A 21,958-nucleotide genomic window follows, 5' to 3' on the forward strand; every position below is an offset into this window, starting at 1 on the left:
GTGGGCTTTACCTGCGAAGATAAAATTCTTGTTAATGATTTGTTTACCGTTCTTATACTTTGCACTCCGATCGTGTTTTTTTGTATTTTTATTATAAAGTTCTCACCCACCGATACTGTGAAAAAGATCTTTATAGCTCGTCGTATTCCTCCGGTATAAATAAATATTCTGATTTCACTGCGGATGTTACCAGTGGAGAAAAGCAATGAGGAGGAATGATTTAGTTCTGATTCACACGCTCGTAAAAAGGCCACACGTTTTGCCGAATGTTGAATAACGGAGGGGGCACGTGTTTATCAATCAGAAATGGGTAAATGTGTGTATATTGAACTTCTTTCCCACCGTACGTAGTCAACCGTGCTCATCGGAGGTGCGGGGCGAGAGACAAAAAACTTAACACAAAAAGTAGTTCTATATAAATTAAGCGTGCAAGCGGTTCAATTGTATCTGGGCCCATAGACTGGATGGACCCAGGCGCTGGTCCTATGAAGAGGGGGGGGGGATTGGACAGCGGATGTCCCGATTCATGTTTTGCACCAGGGCCCATGCCCACCGTGGTACATTACTGTTAGATAGTTTTACTATTTACAACATGTTCTGAAACAATAAATTGTAGGACCCAACAATCACCTTCCTCCTTCTTCACTCGCACTGCTCAGCTTTGGAACGCCCTCCCGTCTTCTCGTTTCTCAAGTGCATTTTGCCTCGCTAAATTCAAGAGACGTGTTAGCTCTTCTTTAACAAACTATCGTGAGTGCTCTCGCTTGCTGCTTTTGAATTCTCTCCCTATTTTCTCAATTCCCAAGTTCCTATAACCTTGCTAAATTAAATAAATGTGTCTGTTTGTGTCTGTTGTAATAACGATTGATATCATTCGCACTCTCTGTTTCTGACCTCTTGTATGTATTTTGGCCTATACTCTGCAACTGTGATTGTTGTTTGTACTCACAACACTTGGGAATCTGGATGAATCTCGAGTGGCTGCTTGCATTTTAATCCTTAAGCTCGCCATTACTGGATCATTCTGCTGGCAAGCGCATTAAGAGCCAGTTGACCTCACTGGGCATCTCCACTTTGGCACGGATTCCAGCCAAAAAATGCCATTGCAATATCGAGTACTGGGAACTCACGTAACCGCTCCAAACAACTAAAGTCCATGATTATTAAGGAAACTTATTTTTTTTCTATGAAGGATGATATGGCCAACCCCATTTGTCATGATTGTTTTGGCATGAGGGTGACAATCGGAGACCCTTCTTAAAATCAAAGTTACAGACCAACAACCCCCTCGGTGGGATAAATGAACAAGCCAACAATTTCTGCAGATAACCAAGTTCTCCACTAGAGGGTGAGAAAGGTCCTCCCAATAAGGAAACCACATAGCATTTGTTTTTGTTATAAGCGACGTGAGGTGTAGAAGGTGATGTATTCATAAGAAAGCAGGTACAACGTGGCCCTTAAGAGAGTGAGGCTGTTGTAGAATTGTGTGTTAAGTCTGGCTGTGTTGAATTAAAAAAACGTAATCTGCTCAACAATAGCCCTACAGACTCTACTGGAGGTCAAAACAATGTAAACAGGAAACGGGAACAAAAGTGGAAATTCGGGTTGTTTCAAAAGAGATGCACATAAAGAATAGCGGGGGAGGGAGGGAGAGAAAAGGGAGGGGAGGGGGTTGGTTGGGTGAGTGAGCTTGTATGCGCATGGCCTACTTAACCATTGTAATGCGTCCAAAACGTTATTTTGTTGCCAACGTAAGAAAACTGGAGTGCAACGGACGAGAAGAATGCATCAAAGAGGATGTTCTAGCAAGAACACACAGTAACTCCTCAAGTCAGAAGAGCATGCACGGCTGCAGATGCAATTGTGGCTCTGATAAATTAATGAGTCGAAGCATCGCCTCTCGTAAAATAAAAATCTCATCACAAACCGGTCGCCTTTGTGGAGACAATGCTGTCCGTTCCGATTGCTTGCACGGGAGTTCCATGTTCGAAATACCCCTTCCAGCCCACCCGGTGGAAATTCGTTAAGGAAATTGCCTCGGTTGGCGATTGGGCGGCAGAGGATTTCCTCTTCACGCGATCTTTTGATTGAGTAGCCCATTAATGTGCCTCTCCCACAGACCCAATATCACAATTGGAAGAGAAAAAAAAATGTCAAAACATATATAATTATTAACATGAATAAATGTTCCCAAACACACGTGTGGTTTCACAGCTTACCAAAGAAGATAACCCCTCTCACCGGCCTTCACCGAGTTAGGGAAAGCTCTGTACAATAAATAAAAAAAACAATTATTAGCCATTGCTCCATATGCCGGTGAAATAGTTTGTTGTGATTATACCAATGCATCGATTTATGGATTAAATTCAGCTTTTATGTTCATAATATATGCATCGTTAATTTTTTTAACGTATGGATTGATGACTTATTATATGTGGAAATGTTATGCTAATTATATGTTAATGTCACGTTGTCGGCGAATGGAGCAAGCAAAGCTGTACAAACGAGACACATTAGACACAAAACAGTACAGGGTGGTCCACATGTCTTGTGACCCCCCCATTTAATTTTCTAAAACTTTATATATTTTTTTAAAGTAAGGTTTATTTAAAACATAAATAAATATGCATAGAGGAGAACAAATGTTCGGGGTCAATTAATTGGGAGGGTGACGGTGACAAGACGTCTGGACCACCCTGTCAAACAACAAGGTACAAATGAACAAAAAGAGACAAAAACGTGATTTCTTGAACCGAACCTCAACAACAAATTGTGACAACTCGTCGGGTCTCTGGGGGAAGGATGCGGCGGATGGCGGCGGAAGGTGTAAGTCATTACATGTCTGGTTGCCATGGAGTGTGCAGTTAGCCTGATTTAAGTACCGCTCCCGTGGCTGCTAAATTAAACGCATGGCAGACAAGGCTGCCTCTCGTGCCAGGACCCCAGCCAGCCTCCGTCATCTCTGCTCATCACGCTTCCTTGGCCATGATTCGAAAATAACTGCCGATGCACTGCGCCCCCGCGCAGGCGACATGGCCTCGCCGCCATCTAAGCCACCACCAACGGCCGGGCCATTCTCCCCCCTGTGAAATTTGTTTTATATGTGTAGGGGTGTTAGAGAGAGAGCCCGTTATGCATGGCAGCCTATGGTAAACAAACACAGTAGGCGGGGCTACATGTGTGCACAAGCAGGTGCCCTCTGCGACGTCCGCGCCAGACACCCTGGGGGGTCGATTCGGTCGTTATGATCCCCCGGGGCCCCACCCCTCAGGGAGGGGTTGGGTATAAAAGGGGAATGTATCGAAGGGCTCGGGAGTGATGTTTAGCTAAAGAAGAGGAGGCGGAAGACGTCTGAGATAGAGCCCTGGACTCCCCCTGGTACGCCGTCCTTATCAGGACCGCGCAGGCTCGAGCCAGTGGCGTGGTACCAGAGCCAGAGCCAGTGCTGGTCTGGACTCTGGGTACCGGGCCCGACTGACCAGTGTCGGGCCAAGATAGCCTCCCCTAGCCCATTAGTGGAGGACTCAGAGGCAGGCTAGGGTTAGCTAGAGAGGTGTGTCCTCAGATAGACGGGTGAGGGGGCCGATACCCCCTCAAATGTGTATGTCACAACGTTGGTGTTAAATAAACAAGTGTGCCTCCAACTCCGGTGTGAACGAGTCGTGAGCGTTACTACATCTGGCGTCAGAAGTGAAACAAAGTACGAACATGGATACACGCCGGACGACTCGAGTCGGGGTACCAGAGGCAGAAGACACCACTGCAGTCGGAGGGCCCGAGACGGCTGAAGATGCCATCGACCAGCCGGGGCTGGGCGCATCCACGCCACAGCAGCTGGAGGAAGGGGAGCCGTCGATGGAGGGGCTGAGGGAGGCGCACGCGAAGCTGACCGAGCTGCTGTACGCCGCAGCCGCCATGCTCGACACCATCACGCAGCTGGGGGCTGCGGGACCGCCACGGGGCAACGGCAGCCGACGATCACAGCGCCTTCCCGCCATTTCCACGGAGCAACATTTTGAAACTCCCGCCATCGCTGCAGCTGCTGTTGAGGGCGTGGCCGCTCTAAGCATCGCGTCCAACGGCGGGAGTACAGTACCTGCCGCGTCACCACCAACGGGCGGAACGTCACCACGGGTGCGACCGGCGATGCCATCGCTGGTTCGTGCCGACGCTGAGTTGAGTGAGGCGGACGAGGGAGTGCGTTCTTCCTCTGCAGCCGCTGCCTTACATCAGCGGCTACCTCCACTCAAGGAATTTGTGGGCGAGGATGGCGACTGGGGCGGCTTCCAGCGGCGCTTCCTCGCTCACCAGGAGATGGCACAGTGGACAGACGCCGAGGCTCTCCGCGCGCTGCCAGCACTTCTCGACAGCGACGCCCTCGCCACTCTAACATCGGCTTCGAAGGAGAGGCGCTCCACGCTGCGGAAGGCGATGCAGGTGCTGTCGGCGGTATATGGTCCACCATCGGACTGTCGCCAACTCTTTTACGATCGCCAGCGGGGGACGAAGGAGTCGCCCCTGGCGTACCGCACAAGCCTCCTGGCACTGGCGAAGGAGGCCTTTCCACGAATGGATGACGAGGGTGTCGACGCCATGGTGACAGAGAAGATACTTTTGCTGGCGGACGACTTAGACATCGTCATTGTCGCACAGGACGATGCAGAGATGTGCTCCCTCCAAGCGGCCCGTCTTCTCCACGCAAACCTGTCCTCTCAACGACGGAAGGCCAGCAAGGCGGCGAGCGGGCGTGCCGTCGCTGCAGCCACCCTCCCGGCGGAAGAGGTTTGCGCCATCGACCATCAACGGCAGCATGGAGCGGGAGTACGGGAGGACCGGGCCGGTTCAAGCCGTCTACAACATCCATCGTCGTCACCAGCGCTTCCACGCTGTTACAACTGCGGCATCCGGGGCCACGTCGCCTCGGGGTGCCGCTCTCCTGGGCAGCGCAGGACGACACCTCAACGGGACGCCGGCCCTCGTCACAAGCTCCACCATCATAATCCGGCGAGTCGCGGCACCCCTCACGTTTGGCCCACGCACACGCCCGTCGCACACTTAAACACCGCAGCGAAGGGGGGGCCAATATCGCGTACCATGGCACCAACACGCACCGCTCTGGGTACTCAGATTGAACCCAGCCAGTGGTCCGTGTTGGCCCATCGGGTTGTAGCCGCGTCGTCAGGGTCGTCGGCCGTTGTGGGTCACATCGATGGGGTCGAGGTGCGCATCCTGGTCGATACAGGAGCATCGGCGACCATTATTTCGGAGTTGATTTATAACATTCTCCCTGCCCAAAGCCGTCCTTTGATGCCTGTTAACGTGCCATTCTTTGCTGCTAACGGGGGTTCACTTGGCATCATCGGACAAATTCGAGCCCAAATTTGTGTCGGGGATATTAAATTATCTGGGCCGATTTTTGTTTCCTCCTCGCTGGCGGTTCCGTGCCTGCTGGGGACGGATTTCCTGGCCAAAATGCCGATTAGGATATTAATCGACCAGGGATGCATTGAGCTCCCATCGGGCCGACGCATGGCGTTTTTGCCATCCCCCGCTACGAGCCGGACGGCGTTCGCGACGGTGCCGGCGTTCGTAGATAGAACGGTGCGCGTTCCTCCGGGGGCGCAAATGTTAATTCCTTTGAGACTTCGGCGGCCCTTCGCTAAGGGCATTGGGGCTCAAGGGGTTTTGCTGGGACCGTCTAGGGCCGGGGTCAGTGGACCTAATTTACTCCCGGCCCAGACCATAGTGAGAGGGGATGGAGAACCCTTCATCGCGGTCCTCAATGTGGGCTCGCAGACGGTGGTGGTCCCACAGGGGACCGTGCTTGCTCACGCAACGCCGGTGCCCTGTGAGGAACCCGTCGCGAGTCATGTCGGCGCTGCCCCTGCACCGCGACCACATTCAGACAGCGATGAAGGGTGGCTCGAGGCGCTTTGCGCGGGATCGACGGACCTGTCAAATTTAGAGCGCCAACGTCTTAAGACACTACTGAGGGAATTTTCCGACGTTTTCAGTCGGGATAAATACGATTTGGGCTGCACTCATCTGCTGCGTCACCATATTGATACGGGTGACAGCGCGCCAATACGCCTAAATCCTTTTCGGTTGAGTCCCGCCGAAAAGGACCATGTCAAATCGGCTGTTGATGACATGCTAGCCGCCGACATAATTTCTCCCTCCAACAGCCCTTGGGGAGCGCCGATCGTCCTGGTTAAGAAGCAGGACGGTTCGTTGCGGTTTTGCGTTGACTTTCGGCGCCTTAATAAAATTACGGTTGCCGACGCATACCCGCTCCCACGGATGGACGAATCGCTTGACGCCTTGGCGGGAGCGCGATTCTTCTCCACATTGGACTTACTTTCGGGATTCTGGCAGCTTCCTCTGGACGATGATTCAAAGCCTAAAACTGCTTTCCGTACTCCGCACGGCCTGTTTCAATTCAACCGGTTGCCGATGGGCTTACACTCAGCGCCGGCAACTTTCCAGCGGTTGATGGAATTGGTTTTGGCTGGATTGCAATGGGAGTCGTGCCTGATTTATTTGGATGACGTCATTGTCTTTGGCAAAACTTTTGAGGAACATCTCCAGAGGTTGCGGGCGGTTTTCCTAAAGATGCGGGCTGCTAATTTGAAATTTAAGCCCCAAAAATGCCATTTGTTACGCGAGTCGGTGCGTTATTTGGGGCACATCGTGGGGCGCTCAGGTATTTCTACCGATCCCGCCAAAACGCAGTGTGTAAGCTCCTGGCCGACTCCCACCTCAGTGGGAGAGGTTAGGAGTTTTATTGGGTTTGCGTCGTATTATAGACGCTTCGTCGCTAATTTTGCGACTATCGCCAAACCCCTGCATGCTTTAACATCTAAAGGGGTTCGGTTTTGCTGGGGTCAGGAGGAGGAGGCTGCTTTTTGCTCCCTTCGGGATGCTTTGGTAAACGCTCCTCCCCTGATTTACCCTGATTTTTCAAAACCGTTCTTGCTCGACACCGATGCGAGCAACACGGGTATTGGGGGCGTGCTCTCCCAGGTGGTTGACGGCGTGGAACATGTGGTTGCGTACGGCAGTCGGGTGTTGTCTCCAGCGGAGCAACGATATTGTGTCACCCGTAGGGAACTGTTGGCAATTGTCCATTTCATCCAACAGTATCGCCCATATCTGTACGGTCGGCGTTTCACCGTCCGCACAGATCATGCGGCACTGCAGTACGCCCTGAGGGTTCAACAGCCATCGGGACAATTGTCCCGATGGTTGGAGGTCCTCCAGGATTACGATTTCCAAACCACATACCGTAAGGGCGTTCGCCACACCAACGCGGACGCTCTGTCACGCTTGCCAACCGCCTCCGAGTGTGCATGCCTCCTGGGGTCTGGACGTTGCAGGCCTCCAGGGGACACATCGCTACCTGTCTTGGCGGCCGCCAACGACGACGATGCAGTGGTTCCTAATTCGATCGAACAACAGGGCAAAGATTCCCTGTTGGGGTTGCCCGTCATTGAATGGGGGCGCCTCCAGATGGAGGATGTCTCCCTCCTCGGGTGGCGACGTCGCGTTGGCGGTGCGGCGGGGGGAAAAAGAGGTGGTTCCGACGCATGGGAAATGTGCCAAGGTCTGCTGATGCATTGGGACGGGAAGTCACGCCGACATCGGCTGGTGGTCCCTACTGGGTTGCGGGGTAGGGTGGTATGGGCCGCTCATGAGCGCCTCCTACACCTGGGGACCCAAAAGACTCTCGCCTTGTTGCAACTTGATTTTTATTGGCCTGGCATGACGAGGGATGTTGGGGATTTGTTGGGATCATGCCCTCAATGTGCACAACGCAAACCGCCGGCACGGGAGTCTAACCCGCCTTTGCAATCGATCAAAGTGTCCAGGATAAACGAGCTGGTCGCTCTGGACATTTTGGGACCATTCCCCGCCACCCCCAGGGGGAATAGATATTTGTTGACTGGTGTCGAGTATTTTACACGCTGGCCTATGGCCTGGCCTCTGGCCAACCAGTCGGCAGCAGCCATCGTGGAGGCCTTTGTTCAGGGTTATGTCCTGGACAAAGGTGCTCCGGAGAGGTTGCTGACCGACCAGGGCAGAAATTTTTCCGGTAAACTACTCAGACAAGTCTGCGATCTCCTGGGCACAAAGAAAATTCGGACCTCCCCATATCACCCACAAACTGACGGGATGGTCGAACGTTTGCATCGCACTATCTCGTCCATGTTATCACAACAAGTTTCGGACTCGCAAACGGATTGGGACCTACAAATTCAGGGGGTCTTGGCGGCGTACCGGATGGCACCCCATGCAGCTACGGGGTTTTCTCCCTTTTACCTCATGTACGGCCGAGAACCAGACCCGCCTGTTCGTGCCCAGTTGCGGATCCCCGTGCCGCAGGGAAAAACTAATCTGGCTGACCATGTTAAATTTAATCTGGACAAATTGACCGAGGCACGGGATGCTGCAATGCAAAACTCTGACCTCCGTCAGAAGGCGAATGAGCGCCTCAGATTGAGTCGAGCGCACATACTGCAGTGGAAGCCGGGGGACAAGGCATGGTTGCACTGCCCCCTGGTGCCACTGGCAACCTCCTCTAAACTGGTGCGGCCGTGGCGGGGCCCTGTGGAAGTGGTGGAGGTGTTACGTCCGCAGTGCGTGCGCATAAAGTGGGGGAAGCGGAGATGGTTCGTGCACCCCTCTAGGTTGAAACCCTTCGCAGCGGTACACAATCCCACTTCACACGCGCGTGGCCAAACGTGTGGGGGGTCGGCCGACTCGCTGGGTCCGTCTCCGTCGCTCTCACCTAATGCCTTGCCGGCTGTGCCACCTTCAGGAGCATCGGGAGTGACGGGCTCACGCCCGATCACCCCTCCTGCGGATACCGAGGGTCACGCGGAGTCGGATGAATGCTCACCCCAAGACGGACAGTCGCCACCTGATGGTCCGCCACGCGGGGTTACCCCGTGCGAGGGGCCCGCTGCAAGGACGCGCGCTAAAATGCGCAAACTGTTGTGAGGCCGGAAAATGTGTACATAGCTGTTGTGTTTATTGGGTGTTGTGTGGGTGGTGTGTTCCCCACTCCTCGGATGTACATATGTTGGGTTCACCGTGTGTTGTGTGTGCGTGGTGGGTTCCCTGCTGATTGTATATAGGCTGTTTTTTTTTACGGAATTCGTATTTATTCGGGGGGGGGTGCGTCGGGTTGTTTCTCATCTTGTTGTTGCGTTCTTGTTCTGGTTCCTGTTATTGTTCAAAAATAGTGAGGCACACGCGCGGTCAGGGGGTGAAGGCACCTTTATTGTCAAATTTTTGTATGTTGGCAGCCGGGACGGCTGCATGCTATGCGGGGGGGAGTGATGTAGGGGTGTTAGAGAGAGAGCCCGTTATGCATGGCAGCCTATGGTAAACAAACACAGTAGGCGGGGCTACATGTGTGCACAAGCAGGTGCCCTCTGCGACGTCCGCGCCAGACACCCTGGGGGGTCGATTCGGTCGTTATGATCCCCCGGGGCCCCACCCTGTATTAGGTATTGTTAACGCGTTTTCTCCGTTCTCTTGGGAGTGCAGAGTTGCGCGCCGCGTTCGTTGCGTCTGTCCACGCGCAGGGCACAGGCAGCTTGCGTGCGCCGTGCGATGAACTTTCGTCGCTCGTGCCAACACTCGCGTTAGTGCGATGAGCGTAAAATTATGCACGGCTCAGCCCTTCCGAGCGACATTTAAAATGGCAATGTTTCATACAAGATGTTAACGGTCAAACTGAATATGTCTCTTTCTTGCAAGCCTCAATTTTGAGTTTCACAGGAAGCACTGTTCACATCTTAACACGAGTCCACGTGAAGTGGCTTCCCAGCTGGAGCAGTTGGTGCACTCGCTGCTTGAGCCCGTTCAAATGTTGTCACCAGTCTCTATTGCTGCAACAGCAAGCTGGCAATTTTACACTCTACACATTTTCCGTAGGCAGCCACTGGAAAGTGTGGAGCTTGAGCTCGGCTTTTGGCTTTAGAGATTTGTGGGTTCCCCTGAGCCGAGGTCTCTATGCTTGGGAGGTCAGCGAGCGGCACACAGGTGCTCCACACATCCTGGTCCTGCGTGCAGACTTGGGAGTAGGGCTGCGGGAATTGAAGTGTGCACTCGTCGTGACCAGCCACCCCGGCCTTACTTCAAAATCCACAACGAACACGGCAAAGTACGAAGCGCTCTCTCTCTGCCTTGCCCGCGCATCATGCAGTGACAAAAGTCCTGCCTCCCGCAATGGGGTTCGTTTGGAAATGTTCACGAGTGTCTGCGGTAATCAAAAACAGGCCAGCGAGGGTCAGATAAATTACTGCAGTGGATAATCGAACAACATCGATTTCGGAAGATATTGGGATAATGGAAATCGCGAAGAGGATTAAAGCATCTGAGATCCTTGTAATGATGACAGCAGTGAGAAAAACAGTGGTCGAAAGTTCGTTGATGATTTTTTACAGTGATAGTCATGATGATGATGGAGTTAATGTTGAACACCCTGATGATGAGATCACATAATAAACATTCTTTTGGGCAAAGTTGTTCATTTATACACTCACGATTCTGCATACATCCTCGCAAGCTTCCTAACCTCCCTCCCGCTCACACCACCCCAATTCCGCGACCCTTGTTTTTTGATCCGCAGATGTCGTGGCGTCCTCAGTATCGCTGCTCGAAGTTCCGTAACGTGTACGGCAAGGCGGGCGGGCGCGACCACTGCTATGACTCCGTGCCCGTCACGCGCAGCGTCAACGACAGCCACTTCTGCGCCGTCAACCCCAAGTTCATCGGCGTGGTCACGGAGTCGGCGGGTGGCGGCGCTTTCATTGTCATGCCGCTCACGCAGGTGACCCCTACCGTAAATCCATTGCCTCGACAATAACACCGCCGTAGACGGACAAAACAACGTGCAATAAGTGACGTTTTGGGCAATGTGCCTTCTTCATAGTGGAGAGATTTGACTTCTGCTATGAAGAAGGTCCATTGCCTCGACAGCACTACAAATAACAACCACTACCCACAATGTCACCAATTGAGATATTTTTCTTTTAGGGTTGCGTTATTGATAAATATATTTAAATGTTGTAATATATGCTCCACTATCAACGCAGTATCACACGAAACATTGTTTTTCTCCATCCATGGCCCCACAGCGTCTGATGAGTCACCACTACCTCCGTGATGTGTTCCCCTTGCGATGTCACAAATCAGCTTGGCTCCTCAAACGGTTCGCAAAAAAAGTATACGTGGCAAAAAATAATGACCACGTTCGTCAATGGTCTTAAGAAGAACCATTGCTCTTTCATATTTTATACAATTTTATACTTTTGTAGTATTAGGCAGTGTTGTTCATATCTGTGCTTATGCATCACTGCCAACTCAGTCACTTGTGTGTATTTTTATCAATATACTATATAAGTTTGAGACTGGAGGCACGGAGTGTAAAGCGCATCATGCCATTAACCGGGCTATCTGAGTTCAATTCCTGACTAGGGTTAACATCAGCTGCGAGTGATTTCTTCACCGGTTCACACGTCACTCGCCGCTGGTGTTAGCCGTGGCTGGGAAACGAACTGAGGTCTCGAGGTTCATAGCGCAGTGCAGTTTGTTAACCACTGCGCCACTGCTCCACCCAGCTGAAATAATAACGTAATAAGACATTAAAAGGCTTACCTTTGATTGTGGCTGTCCTGTACAAACCCTTGGCCTTTAAGGAAGCTACATCCCCCAAAAACAAATAGCTTTTGTCCTGTACATATACCGTGCATACCTTGGCTGGTTGATTCAGGATGCCTATTATACTGTAAGTTTGAAAGTTGGCTCGTGGTAAATACAAATTAAAGGGAATATTCGGGCGATCTGCCGTTCTGCTATAGCAATGGCACTGCCGTGCATCTGCCTACATTTCCGTGTTGAACCGTTTGGATTGCGTCTTTGAATTGAAGAGGCGCCTCTGCCTTGCATTGGTAGGATCACTGAAGCCAGGGCTCAGCAATACCGGTCACATTTGCAGTACATCTCACCTGTTTTATCATGCGGGCAAAGCTATTAGTCTCTCTGTCTATCTGTCTGTCTCTATCTCTGCTTGTTTAAATATATCACCATTTATCACCCTATATATCTGTTTACTTGGCTCTTTCCCTGTCTATCTGCCTGTCTGATTTCCAGGCTGTCTGACTGTTTGTTTGGCGGAGAACCGTCAACACATCGTCGAAAGAAATGTTACGCAACTCAGCTTGTTGACAATTCAATTATGCCTGCTGCCATCCTACAGCTCAGTGTCACCTGCTATCCTTTAATTTTCCCCAGAAGACAGACTTTTTTCACTGGAAAAGTCTTGCTCGTATTTTCATTGAAGCCATCATTTTGTTGAATGCACCAGGGATGTGGAATCTACGGACCCGTGGGTCGTGTTTGGCTTGCGATTTAATTGCATCCTATCGTGCGTAGACACATGAGCCCTACCACTTAGAAACCACCCATAACATTACATGTATCATTCACTCCAAGCATCTTAGCGTCCTGGCAACATCCGCATTTCTGATTTTAGCACATTCAGTCACTGCTGTCATTTACAAGGGCCTCTTTATGTTGAACTTCTCTCACACCGTACGTAGCCAACCGTGCTGGCTGAAGGTACGGCTGTGTATCAATATTTGTCCTTTCAAAGACAAAAATGTTGCCTTTGTCCTGCCAAATACACTTTTTAAAGTCCAGACAACGTTCTCCGCCCCCTTGCATGAACACAACTGACAACCTCTTGCCTCTGCTGCCACACTGTGGAGTGCCTCGAACACTGCACGCCAGAGGTCACTTCGCCTTTCTGCCGTGAAGCGTCTCGGTTTGTCCCCCGGAGTTGTCTGAGATTTGCGATAATTATCGTCGCGTCGTTCCCCTCCTCGCCCTCCCCGCGTCGCGCAGACGGGCCGCGTGGACCCACTGTGCCCGCGCGTGTGCGGTCACCGTGGGAACGTCCTGGACATTAAGTGGAACCCGTTTGACGACAACATCATCGCCTCGTGCTCCGAGGACGCCTCCGTAAGTCGCTCTCGTGCCATCCCCAGGGAGACGGTAACCCCGCGGGGTGATCGTGGATGACGCAATGAACGGTGGGCAATTACGCTTTCATGGAAATATCTAAGCGATTCTTAGCTGGTCTTTTAAGATGTGACGAAAGTTACATCGGTGGCCCCTCGCTAAGATGCGCGTGAAATAAATATACTAAAGCTCGACTGGGTGTTGGAGATTTACACGGCGACCAAATGTATGTGAATTGCACTTTTTGAAAATGTTTATCCGGATAGATGTATCGGGTAAATATCTGTCAATGGAAACGTATCCGGCTGTGCTCGGTGACGGAGTTTGGATGAGAGGCCGACAGGTTTGACACGACATGAGATCAGAGGGAAATCTATTGGTGGCGAATTAGGAGTGATCTTCTCGCATATGGCTGGTTTCTCTTGGCACCTTGGTTTTCTTTTCATTTGCAAAGAAAATTGGCCAAATAAACCAAGCAGGAACCTCCTAACACAAGAGCCATCAGACTCAGTGATGATTTCATAGGTAAAAAAAACCCTATATTGTTAATAATTTTGCAAGTCATAATTCACTCCTGTAGTTATTTAATTAACTGGTTTGATTCAGTGCCACGATTCAATTAAAATATTTTTTTAAAATGTGTCTCGATTTTGCAACCTCCTTTGTATCGTTTTCATTCGTTGTCTCATTAATGCAGTTTAAATCGTTCCACTAACTTACCTAAATTGAAAAAAATTGTTTCTGACAAACTCAATTCAATCGATTCCCACATGTACAATTCAACGAATTCATCACGAGCGTAAAGAGTCGATTTTATTCAATGAATCGATACATTGCTGCATGTCCAGTATTTTTAATGCATCCTTTGTACGCACTGTGCTCCAGATGCCCGTTGTAGAATTAATTCACAGTGATGGCTCCGTGTCGGTTTAGCACCAATGTCTGCTGCAAAGCCCCGGGAGAGTGAAGCAAACAAAACGCAGTGCTAATTATAAGCGCACAAAAAGTTACAGTACAATAATCGTACGTCGATGGCATCAGCCCGATTTGCAAAAACGCTCGCCCGTTAAATTAAGCGCAGAGGTGTGGACATCACTGGGCTGGCGTAGCGCGCCCGGTTCAACCTCAGGGGGTGAGGATGAAATGTTATTTATAATACACGGCGACTCGTTTCGGGGAAACAACATTGGTTGCTTTCTTAATTACACGCTGTTAAATGTCTCTAAAATGAGAAAATGCGCACGTTCAAACTGTTAAGAGGAAGCAATTCATCGTGGGCAGGACACGCACGGCACGGCTAGAAGGGATAATGACCGACGGTCAAGGATTTACGACGGAGTGTCAAAACCAAGAGATGGAACGCGTCCGAGAGGACGTCCACCGAAGAGATGGAGCGGTGACGCCAGCTCGTGTGCAGGTGTGAGGTGGATTATAATGAGTGGTGGCATAGCGGTTAGCGCTCCGTGCTACGAACCGGCGACCAGGTGTCGATTCCCGCTCACGGCCACCACCAGTGACGATTATTTGAACCGGTACCGGGGCTCCCCTAGATCGACTCAACCTCAAATGAGTACCTGGTGCGGTGTGCAAACATTGCCAATAGGGAGACAAAGGCGGCCGGGCATGGTGCTGGCCACCCAAACCTTGTGTGACGTGCCGGCCTTCATATGTCCTTGTTAACAGCACTTGCCCCAACAGTCTGTGAAGGCCATATGGGGGGACAGGGTCCTTTTTTTGTCTTTATTACATCGCGTAATCGTTGGAGCTGACGACCACTTTGGCATACTTACATTCGGCACTTGATTTAGCATGGCTGACGACGAAAACGGAATACACGTCGGGAATGATGCATTATATACGTGCAATTTAACGCCACTGAAACATGGCATACACCGGGCTGTCTGACAACATGTCTCGGGAGAGGGACAACTGCCCTTTCTTGCCTTCCCCCCTTTGGGGGAGTGTGTCTGCTGGTTTGTCAAGGGCACACTGCACTGTGTCTTGACGTAGGGCAAGCCCAGCGAGGCGACCGTGCGTGCGTGCGGTGCGCAGGCGAATGTTGACTCCAAACTCGACTCGCAATTTGAAACAGACACATTGCTCATAGGTGCCCATACACCTCAAGGATGCGAATCGGTGAATACAATGCGATCAACGACTACATTAATGATGAGAAGAAATAATGATGAGGCACGTTCCACTGAAATGTCGTGATGTTTCATTTATATTGGAAAAGCACACCCTGTGCGTGTCTTAAACTGCCGAATAGGCATTCGCTGTTGTTTTGTTCTCCCCTTTTAATTATTGATTCCAGTCTCCATACCCTTTGCGTTTAATAATTTCCGCTACAACTTTGGCATTACGTATTTTATATTTTTTACAAACGTGCCTGCGTGTGTTTGTTTTATTTGTACAACGCTGTGTTTTTTGCACCATACCTATTGGCACATTTGTGTTAACGTGATGCGTTTTGCACCGACTCGTTTACGCGCATCATTGCATGTTCTCCCCGTGGTCGCGTGATTCTTTTTTCTCTGGGCCCTCCGGTTTCTCCCTGCACATTTATAAACATGCATTGAGATTATTTTGGTGCTATAAATGTCCAAATGTTGGTCCCACTTTGCTGAGCTACCATTTGTGGCCAGGTCGCTTCTGAAAAAATAGGTTTTAATACCTCTGGGCTTTGCGTTGTAGGATAATGATGCTATCGTTTAATTTGTATGTGTTTGGGTGATTTGTTTACCTTTATTGTACTTTGCACTACTATCATGTTTGTGTACTGTTTGTTGTTGTAACGTTTATACCCGCCGCTACTGGACATCTGTGAAGAAGAGCTTTATAGCTCATCGGATTTCTCCAGTATAAATATTGTGATTCAAGTTCGTTTCCCTGAAGAGTTTCCTTCCAGGTCTGCCCGAGAACTACACCGTGCTGTCACTATGGCATCTCGCCTTGTTATAATTAGATCCGTCGACAACGTATTTGATCCATAATAATTCATAATAAAGGTTTTTGGGTTAGATCGCGTTATTTATAAATGTGCCGTAACCCTCCACCACCCGACACGGCCAATCAGCAAAAAAGTGTCACGTTGACAAAAGACAAATAGTTCACTACTTTAGCTCACCGGTGTGTTGAAGAGTGAAACCACAACATTTACAGTTTTTGAGTACGACGTTTCGCTGGTAATTGCATCCAGCATCATCGGGCAATTCGCCAGAATGGTGAGGCTCCCCTCTAGCTCCCGGTCTTAAATAGAGCAGCAGCAGGGTGACGTCATCATTTATCCAGTGGATTATTCTTACTTAGAGCCAGCTGTCCAGGATTGCGCAACTGTCTAGGATTGCTGTTGTCGATACATTTATGTGATGCATCTGCTTTATTCACAGGGTTTACTACATTATTTTCTATTACTTATGTAATCGATAGTTCTGATTTGTAAATTAGATTGTTCTTTTTTTATTGTAATACTCGGGTTGAATGAACATCTGGACATGTGTGAAAAAGAGCATCATCGGATTCCTCCAGCAGATAAATAAATATTCCAGTCTAGATAAATATTCTGAATTGCTGTGTGAACAAAATTGATCGCGTACTGAAATTTGACCAAACCTCCAATGACAGGACCCTCCTGAAAAATAGTCTTGGTCTTGAGATTCACTGAGGCTTTCCTGGCTAAATAAAGGGAACCATTTCTACCTGTTCATTGATGTGATGTGATTACTGTTATAAAAGGTAATTATTACATTTTTTGCGTGGCCATTTGTGGTGAGTAGATACAAAAGGTGTGTTGTAAAGTCTTCCAATAAAGCTATCGTTGATTATTTTTTTTAAAATATGTAGATGTGACTATCATGTTTCTACAAAACTCCCTCATTACATTAATTCCTGGAGTAAAATATCCTCGATTGTTATCGATGTATGTAAACCATTTGATTCCCATACATGTATGCGTGAACCGGATTGGTAAATAAGGTTCGTCTGATACATTTTATTTTTTAAAAATCAACCACTTCATTGACCGATTAATAGATTCCTCAATTGCCGTCGTCGTTACGTCTCGTTGCGCGTCGATGGAAAGGTGCGCGTGTGGGAGATCCCGGAGGGTGGTCTCCGTGCCAACCTGACAGCAGCGACGCGGGAGCTGTACGGGCACAGCAGGCGCGTTGGCCTCATCGAATGGCACCCGACCGCGGTCAACATCCTCATTAGCGCTGGCTACGACTACAAGGTGCCCCTCCTCCCCTCCCCCGCCCCCGACAGCGTCGCTAATCACACGGTTGGCCTGCCACTGCCGAGGCCAAACGGACGCTGCACGGTCGTGTAATGTATGAATGTTGGATGTTGTAATGTATGAATGTTGGATGTTGTAATGTATGTTGTATGTTGAACTTGTTTCCCACCGTACGTAGCCAGATGTGCTAATCCGAGGTGCAGGGGGAAGGACAACGGACTAAACGCAAAAAGCATGTCCAAAGGAATGAGTTTTCAATCTAGATGACTTAAAAGTTTCAGTGGCTTCTTAAAATCGGAAGGAAGAGCGTTCCAGACGACCGCAGAAGCGCATCTGCAAGCGCAAGATGCAGTGACCGTCTTTGTTCGATGGCTAGCCAAAAGCCGCTGCTGCGAGGATGACCGGAGTTCACGTGATGGTCTATGCTCCTTGACGAGATGAGCAAATCCAGGACACACACCTCAAGGGGCGGGTCGCCCATCCTGCAGAGACGTGAAACTCCAAAACCGGCTGGGCCGCGAGGTGGCCGAGCGATTGGAGCACGGCGAGTGGATTCGTGAATACGTCTGCTTGAAGCTTGAGCGTTTTGCTAAGTGCTCTGATATCTTTCCAAATGGCAATACAACAAAGTTGCTTGTTTTGACTGTATCTTTGTGGAGTGTTGAGTTTTGGCCCCCTCGTTGTCAGTGGGTTTTATTCGATTTCCACCCGTATGCCAAGCTAATTCCATCCAACGGAATTCCATTAATGGAATGAGCAAAACTTTACAATGTAGAACACCCTCGTGAAAATTAGCCTTGTTACTCAGAGCCTTTCCTGGAAAAACAAAGCACATTTCCACTCGTTTTATCATTATTATATCAAGGCACCAATCTCATGCATCAAAGCCTCATGGATTAAGGCCATGAATCAATTCAACCAAATCAATCAGTCTCTTGAATGTAAGCGGATAAATACTGTAGAGACACCACTGTATATTTCAGAAGAGATTGTGCACCAAGAAGCACTCGGGATGACGGGTAAACATATTCAAAGAGAGAGAATAGAGGTTGAAAGATACAGGCGAAGATGGCAATGAATATACAATAATATATTGTTTTATTCAGGAGGGCCTCATTGAACCTCAAGGTTCAGTTAAGGCTCTGACCCTGCTTGTGCTGTTAGGCCACGAAGGCCAGTTCCTTCCTTGAGACACGTGTACAGCTGGGAGGAAAAACGGCGTGCTCGGAGAAAACCTACACATAATACAAGGGGAGAACGCTTAAAGTTCCATACAGATACATCAACAACCTATTTGCTGTACTTCGTCTGAGAGTGACCCTATTGCCCTACAGGTGGGTACCTCTCCACCAACTGATTCAACTATATTACAGGCGTGCACCACGATAGCCAACACATGAATCGATTTAGCTCATGCACATGTTATGAGCTACATCAAGTTTAGCTGATGAATCGATTGTCACTTAACTACAAAAACCACTGCTAACCCAACGGCGCTCGGCAGATTCTAATTTATCCAAGACAGGGAATGCATTGGAACATCTGGAACGAAAACGGCACGAGTGCATTTCCTCCATCCTCGTGATATTGTCTACATGATCGCGACTCGTATTTTGACGGCATTTCATCAGTCCCGTTAGATTCCAATTCAAACATCAAAGTGGACTTGTCTTTTTTCTACAGTGGTTATATAACCTACAACAACGATCAGAGCCAGTAGAAATTCTGCAGAACCAGAGCTTATTTAGCCAAAAATATGCATAACTATCCTGGAATATTCAATGGTGGCTTGGCAGGACACATCGGTGTTATTACGCTGGTGATGGGTGTGTTTTTTTTGGCTACCAGTCGATTGTTATCCGTGACTCAAACAATACCCTGAATGTGCCCAATCTTGTTGGATTTCGGAAGCTAAGCAGAATTCTGCCCGGTTAGGACTTGGATGGGACACTGTATGGGAATATCAGGTGTTAATTGCTTGCCAGGATATGCAAGCACAGTACAGCAATGTGGATCACTGAGTGTTTTTTCCCTCAAATGAATGGGTTTTACATAGTTACTATCGTTTCCTCATATTGCCAAACACGCAATAATGGATTTAGCCAAACTTCTCAATGGACGACCCTGATAATTCATTATTGAGACTCAATAAGGATTTCTTGGTTAAAGAAATAGCATTGTGTTACAATAATTAAAGTAATATCACTGCTGTCTCTATGGCCTTAGGGCTGGGGTCACATTGGCTTCAGCCAGGCGATGGCTGCCACTGTTAGTGCGGTTTTTGCCTGCAGCAAAATGCAAGATAAGGCCCCCTCTGAGACCCTCTCGACCCCCATCTGAGGGCCCCTCAGATCTAAGGCGTGGGGTAAACTGCCCCACCTCACTCACCCTCTCTCCACAGCCCCATTTGCTTGTGCCTCTGTGATGTCACCAAGAGCCCACACAGTCGTTCTTCTGTTTAATGCCACTGATGAGTGCCAAAGCAGGGTCTGGCACTGAAACATTTCATCGGTTCTTTCCTTTTCCCACCCCAACCCATAATATTTTGCATTAATAAAGCTCTCGTATCATTATGAGTGGCGCTGCGGTTATTGCATTGCCATGTGAACCCGGCAATTTCAGCATTATTCTTGGCCACGGCTAACATCAGTGGTGGGCGACATTTGAATCAGTCCTGAATCCTATTGTTCACCAACCTGCATTGATGAATAATTATCAAGGTAAAGGAAAACAAACAAAAAACTTGCGTAACCAGAAGTTGATTACAATGCAGTTTGGATTTATATTGCGTATATATGTTACCACATCTCAAAACGCTGAACAGAAATGGTGGGCATGCTTATTTTAAAGGGCTATAAATAATTACTCTTTATCATCACGATTGTTATCGTTATAGCAGCAAAAATGCATCGCGGAGTCTTATTCCTCTGCGCGTGTTCCTGTGCCATCAGGCCTTTCGTGCCAAGGCTGAGGACAACTGTCACACCGATAATAACAACAACAACTCATCCATCTCAGCAGCAGTGACCCCACTGCTCCTTCAGATGCCCCACTGGGCCGCAACCTCAGCTACTCCCACAACCTTCCAGGAGCAGAACGAGACCGCGGGTTTCAACTCTTATACTTGGTTTTGGATTTATTTATTTTTTACCGAAATTCTTGGCAATGGGCCTTAATTCCCCTGCACCCAGCCACCCTCGCCTCAACTCAAAAACCGCGCTCATGCCCTCACGCGACCTCCTCCGCAGTGCGAAGAGAGTTGGCCTCTCACCACCAGCGTTGAAACGTCCACAGCAGTTAGGCGCGCAACCCTTTACGTTTCATATTTACTCAGATAACAAGTAAATGCCTACAGGGGTGTGCGAAGCAGCACTTTAAGCATGTGGAAGTGGTCGGTGCGCCCTGGAGGGCCGTCGTGACTCCGGGCTTCGTCCGCTTAGGACTTGAAGCGCGTGATGGGAGGAGGAGCGCGGGGTGCCTGGGAGGAGAGAGTTGATGTGGTGGGAAGTCGGAGCCACAAGAGCGGCTTTCTAAGTGTGGGGTTTTAAGAGCACGGGGGGAGAGAGTATGTACGAACGCTTAACAGCTCCCCCTGCCTTCTTCCGCTTGTCTTGACACTTAGAAATTCCACGCGTGTAAACGTTGCGGTGGATCAAGGTCACAGAATTGGGACACTAAAAAGTAAAGTGTTTAAGTAAATCAGAAAAATCTCTTGGATTTTAATAAAGGTGAGTTAATGTATTTACCTTATAGTGCAGTAATACGACATATTGGCCATCCCCTCTGTCTTCATCGCTTTTGGCTGTGGAGGCCTTCATGAGTCCCAGCAATTGCAGGGTGATTTCATCACTGCACACGTTGTGAAAGCGATCATAAAATAGTCGTCAGTTTCCTGATAAAGCATGAGCCGGAGGTTACGATGTACAAAACGAGACGTTTACTCTAACCCCATTTGTCTTATACCAAAGGTTCCGCAGCTATGGCATGAAGGATCATGTGTCATATTACTATACTTGTAATTATTATCCTGCAAAATGTTTTATTGTTACTAAGCGATAGAATTCAGACCGAGAACTAAACTCACAGTAACCCATTGAAGGAGAAACGTCTGCATCAAGATTTTAAAATCGATGCCTTCTCTTCCTGTAAGAAAATGCTTTTTGTCAATAACAGTCAAGACATGCTCAGATTTCTTTACACTCCGCAGATTAACACCGGGTGGCTTGCTTTTTAAAAGAGCTGCAGTGTATGGTGTTGACATGGTGGGGTTGTTTATGGAGTTACCACATTTCTGGAAAGCTCCAATTTGGACACTTGGGTGAGTTGGAAATATCTCCCTCCATAAAAAAACTCCACCCACTTTTACATAGCCACGCCTACTCCATTACTTCCACAGAGTGGCTTGGCTTTCCGATGTTGGCCCTATCTACTGCTCGCAGTGTTTAGTTTGTTGTCCTTCCCCCGCACCGCCGATTAGCGCGGTTGGTAATGTACGCTGCAAAAAAAATGCAACATACATACATAGGTCCCACCTACTCTATCAATTCCACCCGCTACTCAGGTAGCCCTGCCCTTTTCCTGTATCATAAGTCGAGCATGGGGCCAGAGAATTTTAAACTGGGACGAAATTGTGCTTTTTGCAAATGCTTCGGGATACTGGGACATCTTTTTTTCGGAAACTGGGACTGTCCC

General features: G+C 49.1%; 1 protein-coding gene and 1 long non-coding RNA gene across 3 annotated transcripts in view; one reads left to right on the top strand and one right to left on the bottom strand.

Annotated features, from left to right (window-relative positions):
- CORO2B (coronin 2B) overlaps positions 1-21,958 on the top strand; it is a 41,514-nt gene that overhangs the window by 8,714 nt on the left and 10,842 nt on the right. Inside the window, exons 2-4 of the mRNA XM_078624459.1 lie at positions 10,640-10,840; positions 12,916-13,032; positions 17,114-17,263. Of these exons, the coding sequence (XP_078480585.1) occupies positions 10,640-10,840; positions 12,916-13,032; positions 17,114-17,263 (468 nt within the window). The remainder of the gene's footprint in view (positions 1-10,639; positions 10,841-12,915; positions 13,033-17,113; positions 17,264-21,958) is intronic.
- Positions 13,824-21,562, bottom strand: LOC144741991 (uncharacterized). 2 transcript variants are annotated; one of them, XR_013590052.1, is made up of 2 exons: positions 21,013-21,562; positions 13,824-18,501 (listed from the first exon to the last, which is right to left on the bottom strand). It is a non-coding gene; the product is annotated as an uncharacterized LOC144741991 (long non-coding RNA). The 2 variants fall into 2 exon arrangements; XR_013590051.1 differs by having other exon boundaries at positions 13,824-20,744.

This window comes from Lampetra planeri, chromosome 3, assembly GCF_965212315.1.
Source record: "Lampetra planeri chromosome 3, kcLamPlan1.2.h2, whole genome shotgun sequence".
Classification (NCBI taxonomy): domain Eukaryota; kingdom Metazoa; phylum Chordata; class Hyperoartia; order Petromyzontiformes; family Petromyzontidae; genus Lampetra; species Lampetra planeri.